At 35.9% G+C, this 14403-nt stretch overlaps 1 protein-coding gene across 3 annotated transcripts in view; it reads right to left on the minus strand.

Annotated features, from left to right (window-relative positions):
* Positions 1 to 14403, minus strand: part of LGR5 (leucine rich repeat containing G protein-coupled receptor 5) — a 125342-nt gene that overhangs the window by 43984 nt on the left and 66955 nt on the right. For all 3 annotated transcript variants that reach the window (XM_063075562.1, XM_063075561.1, XM_063075560.1), the window contains exon 3: positions 3580 to 3651. In XM_063075562.1, the coding sequence (XP_062931632.1) occupies positions 3580 to 3651 (72 nt within the window). The remainder of the gene's footprint in view (positions 1 to 3579; positions 3652 to 14403) is intronic.

Raw genomic sequence — 14403 nt, forward strand, 5'->3', positions numbered from 1 at the left:
GCAGCACATTACATGACAGTTTACTACATGTCAATCATTTGCACAACCAAAGATGCTCCCACAAATTTCCAAGACTCCATAGCAGGCAAAACTACCATGGTTGAGAACCATTGCTCTAACACTGCAATGGTTTGAATGTTTTCATCCCCTCCAAAAATTCATGTTGAATCTTAATCCCCAATGTAACATTATTGGGTGATGGGGCTATTTGGGAGGTGTTGGGTGGGACCATTTAGAAAGTGGGGCCTTTCAGGAGGTATTATTAAATTAGTAGGGAAACAAGAAACACAGAGATCTCACTGAATTTCATTAACAAAGTTTGCTTTATAAATATTTTGTATTATTGCCTTTAAAAATTTTTGGAACACAATCATAAGAAATGGATTAATGACAGGGCTTGACAGAGGGAGTTTGATCCCCTTTTGCCCTTCTGCCTTTTGCCATATAAGGACACAGTGTTCAAGGTGCCATAGTGGAAGCAGAGGGCAGCCCTCACCAGATGCTGGCACCTTGATCTTAGGCTTCCCAGCTTCCAGAACTGTGAGAAATATTTCTGTTGCTTATAAATTACCCAGTCTGTGGTATTCTGTTATAGCAGCCAAATGGACTGAGACAAACACCAAAATACTTGCAAAATATTTGACAATTTGAGTCCACTCGTTGAGTATAAATCCTTAAGTTAGCAAAGAGAAGAGTAAACATAGTTCCTGGAAAGGTCTGGGTTCCCTTGAATCCTCCCCACATTGACAGTGATCTAGCTAAACAGCAAAGTCTGAACATGCCACTCCCTTGCTTATATCTTTCCTTGTCTCCTCAACATGTCTAGAACATAGTAATGTCCATGTTTTCGGAAATGACATATGGGATCCCTGTCTCTTCAGGCCCTTCCACAAGTACAAAGACAAATAGAGAATTGTGGCGATCTTTTCCTTTATGTTCGAGTGCTAACCTGCTTGGAGTTACTTGTTCATCGTGGGTCCTTCCTGCCTCTGTGTCTCTGTGCACGTTGTCCTCTCAGTTGGCCACCTTATTGGGGTGGCTAATCCCTAGTAGTGCTTCAAGATCCAGCTCTTGGGTCATCTGTCTGGGAAAACCTCTCTCTTAGGAAGCCAGATCTGAACCACTGGACTGGACTAAATGCTCCCCAACCTCTACAGCTCCACAGTGCCCTACACACATTTCTAGACACATCTTCCACAAGAATCACAGGTGATCTGTTTATCTGTCTTGGTCCCTTTGCCCTGGTCCCGCAATCTGTCACTAGATTATAAGCTTTTCAAGGGCATTAACAGTATTTATTGATTTTTGCATTTCCAGCAATTATTTGTTTAATGCTACTTTGAGTATCACACTCACCAGATTTGCTGAATTCCTGATTGTACAGGAGACAGGAAACATTGGTTAAGTTAGGAGTACATAAAGAGAGGATCTAAATGCCACATTTTATTTTTTTCTGGTGGAAATGATACATTTAAATGGTAAGCTTGAGAGATAACCTATGATTTTCATTTTTAAATCAGATTAATCTAATGCTATCTGGAGTGTTCAGACAAAATGCACCATAGGAAGCAGCAAAGGGTGTGCAGAAGCATTCTGGGTATATAAAACCTGCTTGCAGGTAAATACCCATATCAGATATGAAAGCACAATGTTTTTGTTTAGTATATAATAGATATTCCATTAATAAATACAGAGTATGGGGCAATACCATACAAATGAAGACAGAGCTGACAAGTCTAGAACTCCCTGTTCTCTCTGTATCATCAGTCTAAATTATCCATTCAACAAATATTTATTGAATGTCTACTATAAGTCAGATACTGTTCTAGGAGCTGGGGATATACCAGGGACCCAGACAGATAACATCTCTAATTTCATGGACCTTTAGTGTATTGTGGAAAGCAAACATCCAATTGCAATACTTGTACAATGCAATTAGAAATAGATAATGGTATAGCAAGAACATTTAAAAATGTTATGATGGAAAAGTTCATACAAAACTTGAGTAGTTCAAACTTAAGAATTCAAGGATTTAAAACTATAACTGCGGCTTGCTGGTTAGCTCAGTTTGTTAGAGCACAGCTTTATAATACCAAAGTCACGGGTTCGGATCCTCATACCAGGCAGCCGCCAAAAAAAAAAAAAAAACAAACCCAAAATACCAATTATAATTCTATACAATTTTCATAGCTAGTTTATGTATAATTAATATATATTCATATAGTATAATTTATATCTATTCATATTGTACTTGTATATTCATAATTCAAATTATGATAGCTGGAGATATACTTACACATACACACTCACATACACACTAGCCATATATCCAATATACATTTTGTTAAGTGGCTTAAAATAATTGATTCAAGTATAATTTATTTAATAAATATCCAAAATACTTAGTGGTACATAGCTTGACCAAGGGAAAAATCACTATAGTTGTCTTATCTAAACTTGACTTTCGTGATGCATTTTGAATGGTTTCAAATATTTTTCTGGCTTCACAGAGATGTAGATGCATTGGAACTAGTGCTACAACTCAGAATTTTTGCCACATAATAAATTGACATTAGGGTTTGGCAACCTGACAACTTAAAAATATTTCTGCTCAATAGCCAAAAAAATAAATCCAAAGAGGGAAAGGGAAACCAAACCCAAACACCTAAGCAGACCAAACAACGGTTCTGCTGTTGAATCGAACTTTTAACAAAATATTAAATTTAATTAAATTGCTCTTTTTGACCTGTATATTTCTCAGGCCACTAAAATGCAATTTTCATTTTGTGGAAATTTATAAAGTGATTTTTTTATAGTTAATAACTTTTATCTTAAAGGAAGGAAATAAAATCAGGACGTTTTTTCTGAAATAAAATTTTCCTAGTATGACTTTCAACTTACATTATCTATTTTCTCTACCTAGGTGCCTTTTTTTTCCTACACAGAACAAATTGGAAGAAAATTAAGCAATGGGTACTGGATGAAGGGGTTATTCAATAATAATAAATCTTCTGATAAACAAATTGAAAAGTTGGACATTAAATAATAAGAAAACTCATACTTAAAATTCTCAATGAATTAACATTTATTAATTAAACAACTTCTCAGTATATCTTCTTTGCACTAGGCTTTTCCACATCTATTCACAGATGGAACACAAACTTGGTATTTGTTAGCTGATCCTTATTCAGTGCATCATAAGGAAACAAGTTTCGAAACTAGTTTGAAGCTATGATCTCGTTCTATCAGCATCATAGTGATTTCTTCATTCAGTGATCAAAATAATTCAAGACATGCTTCCCAACTTCATAGCACAAAGAAAAAGGGAAATACTCTTAAAAGTTGGAGTTGGTAAGGCAATGACTTAGAGGCAAACAATTTTAGATATTAAAGTTAGAAAAGGAGAGACAAATTTTTTCACACACAAATTTAGCCAAGTATAATATAATTCTATGGCACCAATGAAGGTAGACTTGAATTTGGGTGAATTATCCCATGGATCTAAGTAGTTTATTAGAAGGACTCAAGCTTTGCAAGTTAGTTAGCAGCCATTTGACACTAAAACCAATGTTTACTTACAGAACTTTAAGACTGTGAAGGCCGGCAAATGCTCCCTTGGGAATGTATGTCAAAGCGTTTCCAGCAAGACGTCTGTGGGTTTCAATGAAGAGGAGAGAAAGTGAGCATTGCTGTCTTCATGTGGTATTCATTTAGTTGTTAAAAAATTGAGTACAACTGTGTTCAAACCACAAATGTCAAAAGCAGCTATAAAAAACCTTGCTTGTTTTATTTTTGTAAAAAATTCTATAAATTTCTAATCAAAATGTTGGCAGAAGTGCCTAAAGAAAAATGTAAATTATCTGTCTTACAATAAATCATTTAATAGCTTACACTACATATGTATATATAACTGTTCTTCAAAAAAATTTTTAAACAAAAGCTAATGCCACATTATAATTGGCAAAAAATTGTAATGTCAAAATGTGACTGTAACATGATTTTTGCAACTATTCTTTATAAGCATGAATAAATTAGATAATCAAACATAAGAATATTTCTGCTGCAATTATACCATAAAATACCCAACTTTCTTATTTAAGTTGTCAAATAAGAATGAAGACTATCACAATCAATGTTTTCTAAGCTCTATCAGAAAAGGATAGAGTACCTTAATTTAACATGTTTTAATTGAGCAATTCTTTAAAAAATTGAAAACAAAGAGTTTAGAATGGAAGACATGAACATGGGTTATTTAATAAAAAGTTCTGACATCATTAACTGGTAAAAGTGAATACAATATAGTAAAGAGATAGGAAGAAAGGGATCTAGTGTTCTATAGTAATACAGGGAGACTACAGTTAACAACAAAGTACTATGTCTTTGAATAGCTAATCAAATTGATGTTGGATGTTCCTAACACAAAGAAGTGACAAATGTTTGAGCTGATAGATATACTAAGCACTCTGATATGATCACTGCACACAGTATGAATGCACCCAGTTAGCATATTGTACTCCATAAATATATACAATTATCATGGGTCAATTAAGAAAAGTAAATTAAAAAGAGAGAAATAGAAGAATAGTGATTAGCAGAGGCAGGGAAAGAAAGGGGAGGGGATGGGGAAAGCTTGGTAGACTGGTACAAAGTTACAGTTAGATGGGAAGGATAAATTCTGGTGCTCTATGGTGACAACAGCTAATGATATTATATTGTGCATTCCAAGGTAGCCAGAAAAGAGGATCTTGAGTGTTATAGCCACAGAGAAATGATAAATGTTAAGGTGATAGATATGCTAACTATTCTGATTAGATCATTGTACAATATAAGCATATATTGAAACAACAAATTGTACCTCATAAACATGTACAATGAAACAAATAAAATAAGCATTAAAATAAATAAAGCACTGGAACTGAAAAACATTTTTTAAAAAGTTCATTCTATAATATTTTTCTAAGTGGGAGACAGTCAAGGAGAGAAAATACGCAAAAAAGATCAACAAAATGTGGTATCTGAAACACCTGGTTCAGTACTTTATCAGCAGCCACGTCAAAGGCATAACCTCAGAGGTTAGATGGTCCCATAAAATGGAAAACCCGAGAACAACAATGTGACTCAGAAGAGCACAGAATTTTTTGAGAAGCTGATTCCATCTTGGAATGGTGGTCAGAACTGGGAATCAAGACACCACTGTCTTTTCTTGATGGAGATGGTGGTTTGGGGATAAGGGTGGAGTTGGTCCATTGACTAATGCTTATTCCTGAAGGGCCTAACAGCCTCAGATTTATACCTTTGATATTATCTTCAAATGGGAGATAATTCAGTCACAGAGATCTACTGACAGGACTGACATAAGTCATTCACCACACTACTTTAAATATGGGTCCTATTGCCAGTTCACAGCACTGATAATATACCATAAGTGAATATTTAAATAAATACTGAAATTATTTTATGAATAGAATTTCTAAATTGCATTTGTGGTATGTGTATTAAAAGCATTATTTACTCAATACAAATTGAATAAAAATGAAAATACAGTATATGACAATTTTTGTAATCCTGCTTTTTATCTTGCATCTACAGCACTAACTTGCTTTGTGCTCTTAAGTAAGTTAGTTAACATTTCTGAGCTTCATTTTCTTACTAATTAACATGTTGAGATACGATGGCTTTTCAGGTCTTTTCCAGCTCCAGCACTCCATGATTACCCTACCTTGTCTTGTGTTATTTTTGTTTGTACGCATTTTTTCCTTACCTTAACAGATACCATCTTTTTAAAGACTTGGATAGCCCTTATACTGTATTTATTTTGCTTTCCTCACGGTGGAAAGTGTTTTTCAAACAATAAATAAACTTGTGGCTCAGTCTAGCATTTAGGAAAAAAGATAAGAGTAGAAAAATAGCAGAATGCACTGACTGAAGTATTGTTTTATGATACCTTTGTTTCCAAATATGTTTGTGAAAATTGATTGAAGGGAAGAAATTTGTTTCTTCCTGTACATGGTCAGAAAAAGTAGACAGACACTACCCTAAGCATGGTAGGCATTCAATAAATATATGTTAATAAAATGCAATTCGGCTTAATATTTGACTAGGGTGACTTCAGAGGTGTTTTATTTCTTTATTTTCTACAAAATTGTCTTATCAGAAAATCCTCTTTAGACTTTAACTCTGACTTTCCACCTGGTCTCCCTATATTCAGTCTCTACTTATGCCTACTCATCCTGTATTCACTGAGTATCTTTGTAAAGCCAGTTCTAGGGCCAGCCTGTGGCTCACTTGGGAGGGCGTGGTGCTGACAACACCAAGTCAAGGGTTAAGATCCTCTTACCCATCATCTTAAAAAAAAAAAAAAAAAAAAAAGGGAAGCCAGTTCTGATGATACTATTGTCTTGTTCATAAACCCTGTCAGTTCTCATGCCAGGTGAAAAGAAATGAAAAGAAGCTCTTAGCCTCTTCTCCCATAATTCTCTGATCAGTACTCTACCCTGGAGCTAAATCAGATATGAGGCGTGGTTTTCTTAGACATGCCCTCTACTTTCTCCCTTCTAGCCCTTTGTTCCATCTGAAATGCTTTCCTTCCACTCCCTTCTGTGTCTCAGAGCAACCTCATTTCTGAGCCTTCCAAACTGATGGGCAGTTTCTCTACTTTGAATCCCTTTGGTAGCACTCTGTGTCTTGCTTATAGATTTTGTAGTTTACATTATAGTGTGTGCCTGTCTTATTATACATAAAAGACTGGGAACTCCTTGAACCTGGGGTTTCTGTTTGTTTCCATTATAGGGCTTTGACTAGTGTCTGAAACATAGTAAGTTGCCCAGTAGCACCCAACTAATTAAGTAGAGACTACTGACTGTCCCCCAGTATCCATTCCCCCTTCTTGTAAAATAATTTACCCTACCCAGAGTTTTAGCAGAGAACAAGGCCACCCACTAGAGTCTCATTTCCCAGTCTTCCTTGCATCTAAACATGCTTACATGACTAAGTTTGAGTGTGATCAAAAGTGCTGTGTGAAACTTCTGTCACCTCCTTAAAAGGAAATTGCTTGTCTCCAGTTTCCTCTATTTCCCATTTCCTGCAGAAGTGGTACTGGTAAGAGAGCATCAACAATTCTGGTGTGGAGAAGACTCCACTAAAGGCAAAATGTGAACAACAAAAAGACAGAAGGAACCTGGGCCCCTGGATGACTCTGTGGAGCCAAGCTGTCCCACAGCCCTGAAGTCTGTTTTTAATTTTTTTTTTAACATTTATTTGTACATATTTGTGGTATACAGCATGTTGTTTCAACACATGGATATACTATATATTGATACACTTAGGGTAGATATCATAGCTTTGTACCCTCTACCAGTTTGCCTCTGCCTCATCGCATTCCCTCCCAGCCCCTGGTACCCATTATTCTACTTCTATGAGAATAACTTTTTTTTTTTTTTTAGCTTCCAGATATGAATGAATCATGCAGTATTCATCTTTCTGAGCCTGGCTTGCTTTGCTTAACATGATGTTCTCCAGTTCCATCCACGTTGCTGCAAATGACAGTATTTCATTTTTTAAAAATAGTTAAATAGTATTCCAATTGTGTATATATAAAACAATTTAAAAAAAAATCTATTCAACTGTTGTTGGGCATTTAGATTGAGTCCATCTCTTGGCTACTATGAATAGTGTTGCAATGAACATGGGAGTGCAGGTGTCTCTTTGAAGGATCATAACAGACTACTACAAACAACTATACTCTAACAAACTGGAAAATCTAGAAGAAACAGTTAAATTCCTGGACATATATGACTTACCAAAGTCCAATTGTCAAGAATTAGAAAACCTAAACAGATTAGTAATGAGTAATGAGATTGAAGCACTAATAAAAAGTCTCCCAACAAAGAAAAAGCAGTACTAGACAGCTTTACTACTGAATTCTACCAAATATTTAAAGAACTAATACCAATTCTTCTCAAACTCTCCCCCAAAATTGAAGAGGCAAAAATCTTTCCAAAGCCATTCTATGAAGCCAGCATTACCCTCATGCCCAAACCATAAAAAGACACAACAAAAAAAGGAAAGCACACACCAATATCTTTAACCAACACAGATTCAAAGATCCTCAACAAAATACTAGCAAACCGAATTCAACAGCACATTAAAAAGATCATTCATCACGATCAAGTGGAATTTATCCCAGCAATGTGAGGTAGGTTCAACATACACAAATCAATAAATGTGATACATCACATCAACAGAATGAAGGAAAAAACCATCTGATTGTTTCAATAAAGGAAGGAAAAATATTTGATAAAATCCAACACCCCTTCATGATAAAAATACTCAACAAAATAGGTACAGAAGGAATGTACCTCAGCACAATAAAGTCCCTATATGACAAACCCACAGCTAATATCATACTAAATGAACAAATGTCAAAGGCTTGTCCTCCAAGATCTGGAACAGACAAGGATGCTCACTTTCTCTACTCTTACTCAACATAGTACTAAAAGTTCTAGCCAGTGCAAGAAGGCAAGAAAAAGAAATAAAGGGCATCTAAATTAGAAAGGAGGAAGTCAAACTATTCTTTATTTGCACATGACATGATCATATACATAGCAAACTCTAAAGACTTCACTGAAAAATTACTAGAACTAATAAATGAATTCAGTAAAGTGGTAGGATACAAAATCAACACACAAAAAATCAAGTGTTCCTATACACCAATAACAAAATATCTGAAGAAGAAATTAAGAAAGTAATCCCATTCACAATAGCTATCAAAAAAATGAAATACCTAGGAGTAAATTTAACCAAGGAGGTGAAAGACCTCCACAACAAAAACTATAAAACATTGGTGAAAGAAACTGAAGAAGCACAGATAAACAGAAAGATATTCCCCATTCATGAGTTGGAAGAATTAATATCATCAAAATGTCCATATTATCCAAAGTAATCTACAGAGTCAATTCAATCTCTATCAAAATACCAATGACATTCTTCACAGAAATAGAAAAAATGCTCTTAAAATTTGTATGGAACCACAAAAGGCCCTATATAACTTCAGCAATCTTAAACAAAAAAAAGTTGGAAGCATCACACTACCTGACTTCAAAACATATTATAAAGCTACAGCAACCAAAACCAGCAAGGTAATGGCATAAAAACAGACAAATAGGCCCATAGAACAGACTAGAGAGCCCAGAAACAAACCCACATATTTATAGCCAACTGATTTTTGACTAAGGTGCCAAAAATATACACTGGGGAAAGGACATCCTCTTCAATAAATGGTGCTGGGAAAACTGGATATCCACATGCAAAGATTAAAACTAGACCCCTATTTTTCACCACACACAAAAATCAACTCAAAATGTATCAAAGACCTAAATTTAAGACCTGAAACTAGGAAACAACTAGAAGAAAACACAGGGGAAATGCTACATAAAATGGGAGTGGGGAGTGTTTTTCTGAACAAGACAACAAAGGCACAGACAACGAAAGCAAAAATAGACAAATGGGACCACATGAAACTAAAAAGCTTTTACATAGTAAAGGACACAATAAACAAAGTGAAGAGACGACCTACAGAATGGGAGAAAGTGTTCGCAAACTACACATCAGACAAGGGGCTGCTACGTATAATATGTAAGGAACTCAAGCAACACAACAGAAAAAAAAAAAAAGATAATCCAATTTAAAAATGGGCAAAAGACCCGAACAGACATTTCTCAAAAGAAGACATACAAATGGCCAACAGGCACATGAAAAAATGCTCAACATCATTACTTATCAGGGAAATGCAAATTAAAACCACAATGAGGTATCACCTCACCCCAGTTAGAAAGGCTATTATTAACAAGACAGAAAATAACAAGTGTTGGTGAGGATGCACGGAAAAGGGAACCCTCCTACACCGTTGGTGGAAATGTCAATTGGTACAGCCATTGTGGAAAACAGTATGGAGTTTCCTCAGAGAACTAAATATAGATCTACCCTACAACCTACCTATCCCACTGGGTACCTACCCAAAGGAAATGAAATCAATATTCTGAAGTCTGTTTTGTGAATAACTATCAGTATGGATCCCTGTGTTATCCTCTGCAGACAAGTCGGTGATTGGAGGATTGAAGGACTGAAGCTGGCAGGACTAGTAAACCTCCATTGCCATAAAAAAAAGGGACACCATATCCTGCCTGTGCAGATGCTGGCCTCCAGGAATTATACTTGCAAAGCTGTTGCAATCTTTGACACTCACTGTTTTCACTTTATTTCCCTTTCATCTTTGTAATGTTAGCTTGCAGTTGGCACACCTAAGCTATCACAGGCATCACATGTTGCTGTTTTCCTAATGGTCACTCTAAGTTGGAAAGAAATGTACTTTTTCATTCTTTCAAGTTAACTTTTTATATACAGGAAGTATGTATGGAAAGCCTGCTCTGTGCTGGTACTGCTGTAGATGTCATTGATACAGCAGTGATTACTAGACTGATAAAGCCCCTGACCTCAAGGAGCTTACATTCAAATGTGGGGAGATAGCCATTGAATAAAAAGAATGAACAAAAATATAACACGAAAAATTCTGTTTTCAGAGAAAAATGAAGGCAGAGGGATAGGAAGAAGTGGGTGGTGGGTGTGGAGGGTGATAGGATATTATTTCACATAAGATGAGCAGGGAAACCTCTCTGCTGAGAGGGCATTTCAGCAGAGGTCTGAGCCATGCAGGTATCGATGTGAAGAAAACAGCAGAGCAAAAGCTCTGAGGTGGTGTGTGCCTGGTGTGGTCTAAAAGCTGCAAGGAGGCTAAGTGGCTGGAGTGAAATGACCAAAGGCAAGGATGACAGGAGTTGAGTTTGGAGAGGTGTCCAGGGCCCCTCCGCGAAGGGCTTTGGAAGCCATGTGAAGGACTTTGAGCTGGAGAGTGTTGCAATCAGATCTGTGTTTTAAAAAGATCCTTCAGATGGGACTCTTGAAAGGGGAGAATAGACTATTGGGACAAGAGTATTCAGATGCGAAATACTGTTGTCGCACAGCAGTGGCAGGATTTGGTGTAGAACATGGACAGACTTAGAGAAAATTATATTAAGTGAAATAAGCCAGGCACAGAAAGAGAAATACCACATGTTCTCACTTATTTGTGGGAGCTAAAAACAAACAAACAAATGGGGGGGATGCGCAAGGAAGACCCAGCGATCACAATTTCTTGAACTTGTTAAGACAAGTGAACAGGTATGGTTTTGATGGGGGGAGGGGGGAGAAAGAAGGAATTGGTAAAGGGACATGAAAATCAACTACATTGTATATTGATAAAGTAAAATAATAAATAAAAAAACAGCAAAAAAGAAAAATTCAACCTGATAAACCACTTGGGTCAGGGTGGAATGTAAGCAGTTTAAAAGGAGCAACATTTCACACTTATGGTGATATTATGTATAAGCCACATGCTTTGATTAGTTATGCAAAGTACTGTATATAAAACTGAAGTAAATGAACGGTGTATAACGTGATATAAAAGAGTTGCTTATTGAATTAAGACAGACTCAGGTTTGGTTGACCATCACAGATGGCTTAACTGATCAGACTAAACTGACTAGTAATTGTTGTTTCAGTCAAAATGTCCCTAACTATCCTGCTCAGTCACTACTTCAACAGTGCATTTTTGAGTTCTAGAACATAGCATTCAAATAGGTGCTTATCAACTCTTACCGCTGCTACAGTACTATCAAGTAGCTTGATGGTTTTTGAGATACTGACATTGGAAATGAAAAGGAGAAAGTAAAAACTTTTTATTTATTTATTTAAATTAGTTTAAATTATTGTTCCTGAAACTCACTTCACCCAAATTGTTTTTGTTTTGTGGGCTGGACTTTCAGTCCCCAGTATGTATTCAGAACTAATATGTGGAACCACTGATCTGTGTTATCAGGGGAGTCTGTCTTAAAGCAAAGGAATTTATGATGTGCTATTAGCTGTTTGCTGGGCTGGTGGTAGAACTGTCTCACTGACAAAAATAACGATTTAAGGAAATCATTCCCCTTATTTCTTTACCTTGTGGGGTGGTTTTAGTAATTTTAAAACCTAGATAGATATAAACTGTAGGGAAAAAAACAGTCTTTCAAATGTGTACGCAGTACACAGATAGTAAGAACTGCACACAAATCTTTTCTGTGATGATTTGAACTAACAGATCTCTGGGCAACTGTTCTCTAACTCTAGAAACTGTTTTCCATCATACCATTTGGCTGAGAGGTTTTTGTTTTTTAAACCCTCTTTCTAGAATTATCATTTCATGGGAATATCGCTTTCATCATCCTTAATAAGAAAAACTTGTATACGTTTTTACATAAGATATTTTTTAAAGTTTTCATCCAGAAAGACACTGCTCTGTATAGAAGACTTATATTGACCCACCATTGTTAGCTTTACTGACTTAATTGCCATGAAAAACTCATTCAGTTACAATAGAAACACTCGTCTTCCAATAAACCAAATAAGTAGATGCTTTGGTGCTATAACAACCAACTAAAATATTTTTGAGGATGCATAAATTTCTTTACTGAATTTTTAAAGTAATCTAAAGGATTTTTAAAAATAGCTTTATTTCATAAAACGGAGGGATGAGAGCACGCAATCATTTGTAGGTCTGATTTTTCCTCTCTGTACATTGGCCTGGAGAGGGAGAGGGGTGTGTATAAAATGGGATGAGTGCTTAGGGTGGAAGGGGGCATTTGACTCTGCTCTCTGGGAGCCTCGGGAAATCACTGTGCAGGGAAACATGATCCAACATAGGTCCACTCAGCTGAGAAGCATTTTCAGATCTCAGCGGGAGGGCCTGGCTAGGACTAGCATGTCTCCTGGGTCACTTCCTGTGTGAACCCCTTGACTTCTAATTTAGTTATTTTTTTCCTTTTCCTTCTTGGTTTTCTTTTTTCTCACCATTAACTTGCTATGAGACAACACAAGTCACTCTACTTCCCTAGGCCTCACTTCCCTTATTTTAAAAAAATGGTAGGGTTCTTCCATGAAGGTCTTTTTCTGCCCTAAAATGATTTTATATCACACTTGCATTTCCTGCCTATCCTCAATCTTTCCTCCCTCATTTTCCCCTCCCCCCTTTCTGCTTCTCATTTATTGTAAGATTTCTTTATTAGAACACGTCACTATCAATTTAAAAGGCACTTTCCCCCCATATATTATATCAGGAGATAGGTCAGGGATTATTATTGTCCCATTTTGTAGATGAAGACACCAAAACTGAGAAAGGTTTTGTGTAAAGTGAGAAACGTTGTCCCTTTCCCAATTTCATTTAAACGTAATCTAGTCTTTTCTTCTGAAGCATGGAAACTATGCGATAGCAGTGCTACTTATTAATCAGAGCAGAATGAACTTGGGTACGATAATTCTTGTGATGTAAAGGAAGACATTTCAAACTACCTGAAAAATTCAGGCCGGCTCTTAGAAATTGCCGCTTTATTTTCCAACTTTTACAAAGTAGATGAGACCTAGAGGGCACACAGTCTATAAATGCTAAATTAATTTGTTGTATAAATTGGATGAGAGCTAACACCAGTCTTAAAGGTAGTAGTTTTCCCCCTTTTCCCATTTTGAAGATCTGGCTGACACTTGCCTATTTCCAGTTTTCTGGTACTATTTTCTTTCTCTGTGATTTTCCAATGTTGATTTCAGTGGTTCTATTATTATTTCTGAATTTTTCCACTCTTCTGAGGTATAATTCATCTGAATAATTGCTGTTAATCTATCATTTAAATGATATTCTTATTCCTTTATGAATCTTATTCCTTTATGAATAAGAGAACAAGAGAGTTTTCTGAAATTTTACATTTAAATGTAAAAGTGTAAAAAGTGTCAAAATGTGCATTTTAAAATTTTATATTTAAATGTAAAAAGTGTCAAAATATTATTATTTGAAAAAAATTGTCCTAAAAACAAAGTTATAATTTTATAAGTTAATAAACTACAATATGATAATATTATAATTAGTGACTTTCAAAAGAAGCAAGATAAAGCCAGTACAATAGTCAATTATAGTTGATATTCATGATTCAAATCAATTGATTAATTTGCTCTTCCTGCTTTTGGGGCCACCACATTCACAGGTTTGGCTTTGGGTTAATTCATACAGGAGCCAAGGCTCTGGGTCATATGAAGAGTTAGAAAAAAATAGGATGAATCATATAGTCAAATATAATCTACTAATCTTGCCTCACCCATCAGTATTGGATCAACACTGTAATTGACCAACCCCACCATGGTAGGCTTTCTTTTGTAAGATGCCCATGCTAGTCAGAAGGGCCCAGATACCTAAGAGTTTAACCTTTTGGCTTTGGTAAGGTTTGCTGAAGCCAATTCAGTAGCCTTAGATACAAGGATTGTGACATTCCATCAACTGGTATTCTT

The sequence above is a fragment of the Cynocephalus volans genome, chromosome 12, assembly GCF_027409185.1.
Source record: "Cynocephalus volans isolate mCynVol1 chromosome 12, mCynVol1.pri, whole genome shotgun sequence".
NCBI classification, from domain to species: domain Eukaryota; kingdom Metazoa; phylum Chordata; class Mammalia; order Dermoptera; family Cynocephalidae; genus Cynocephalus; species Cynocephalus volans.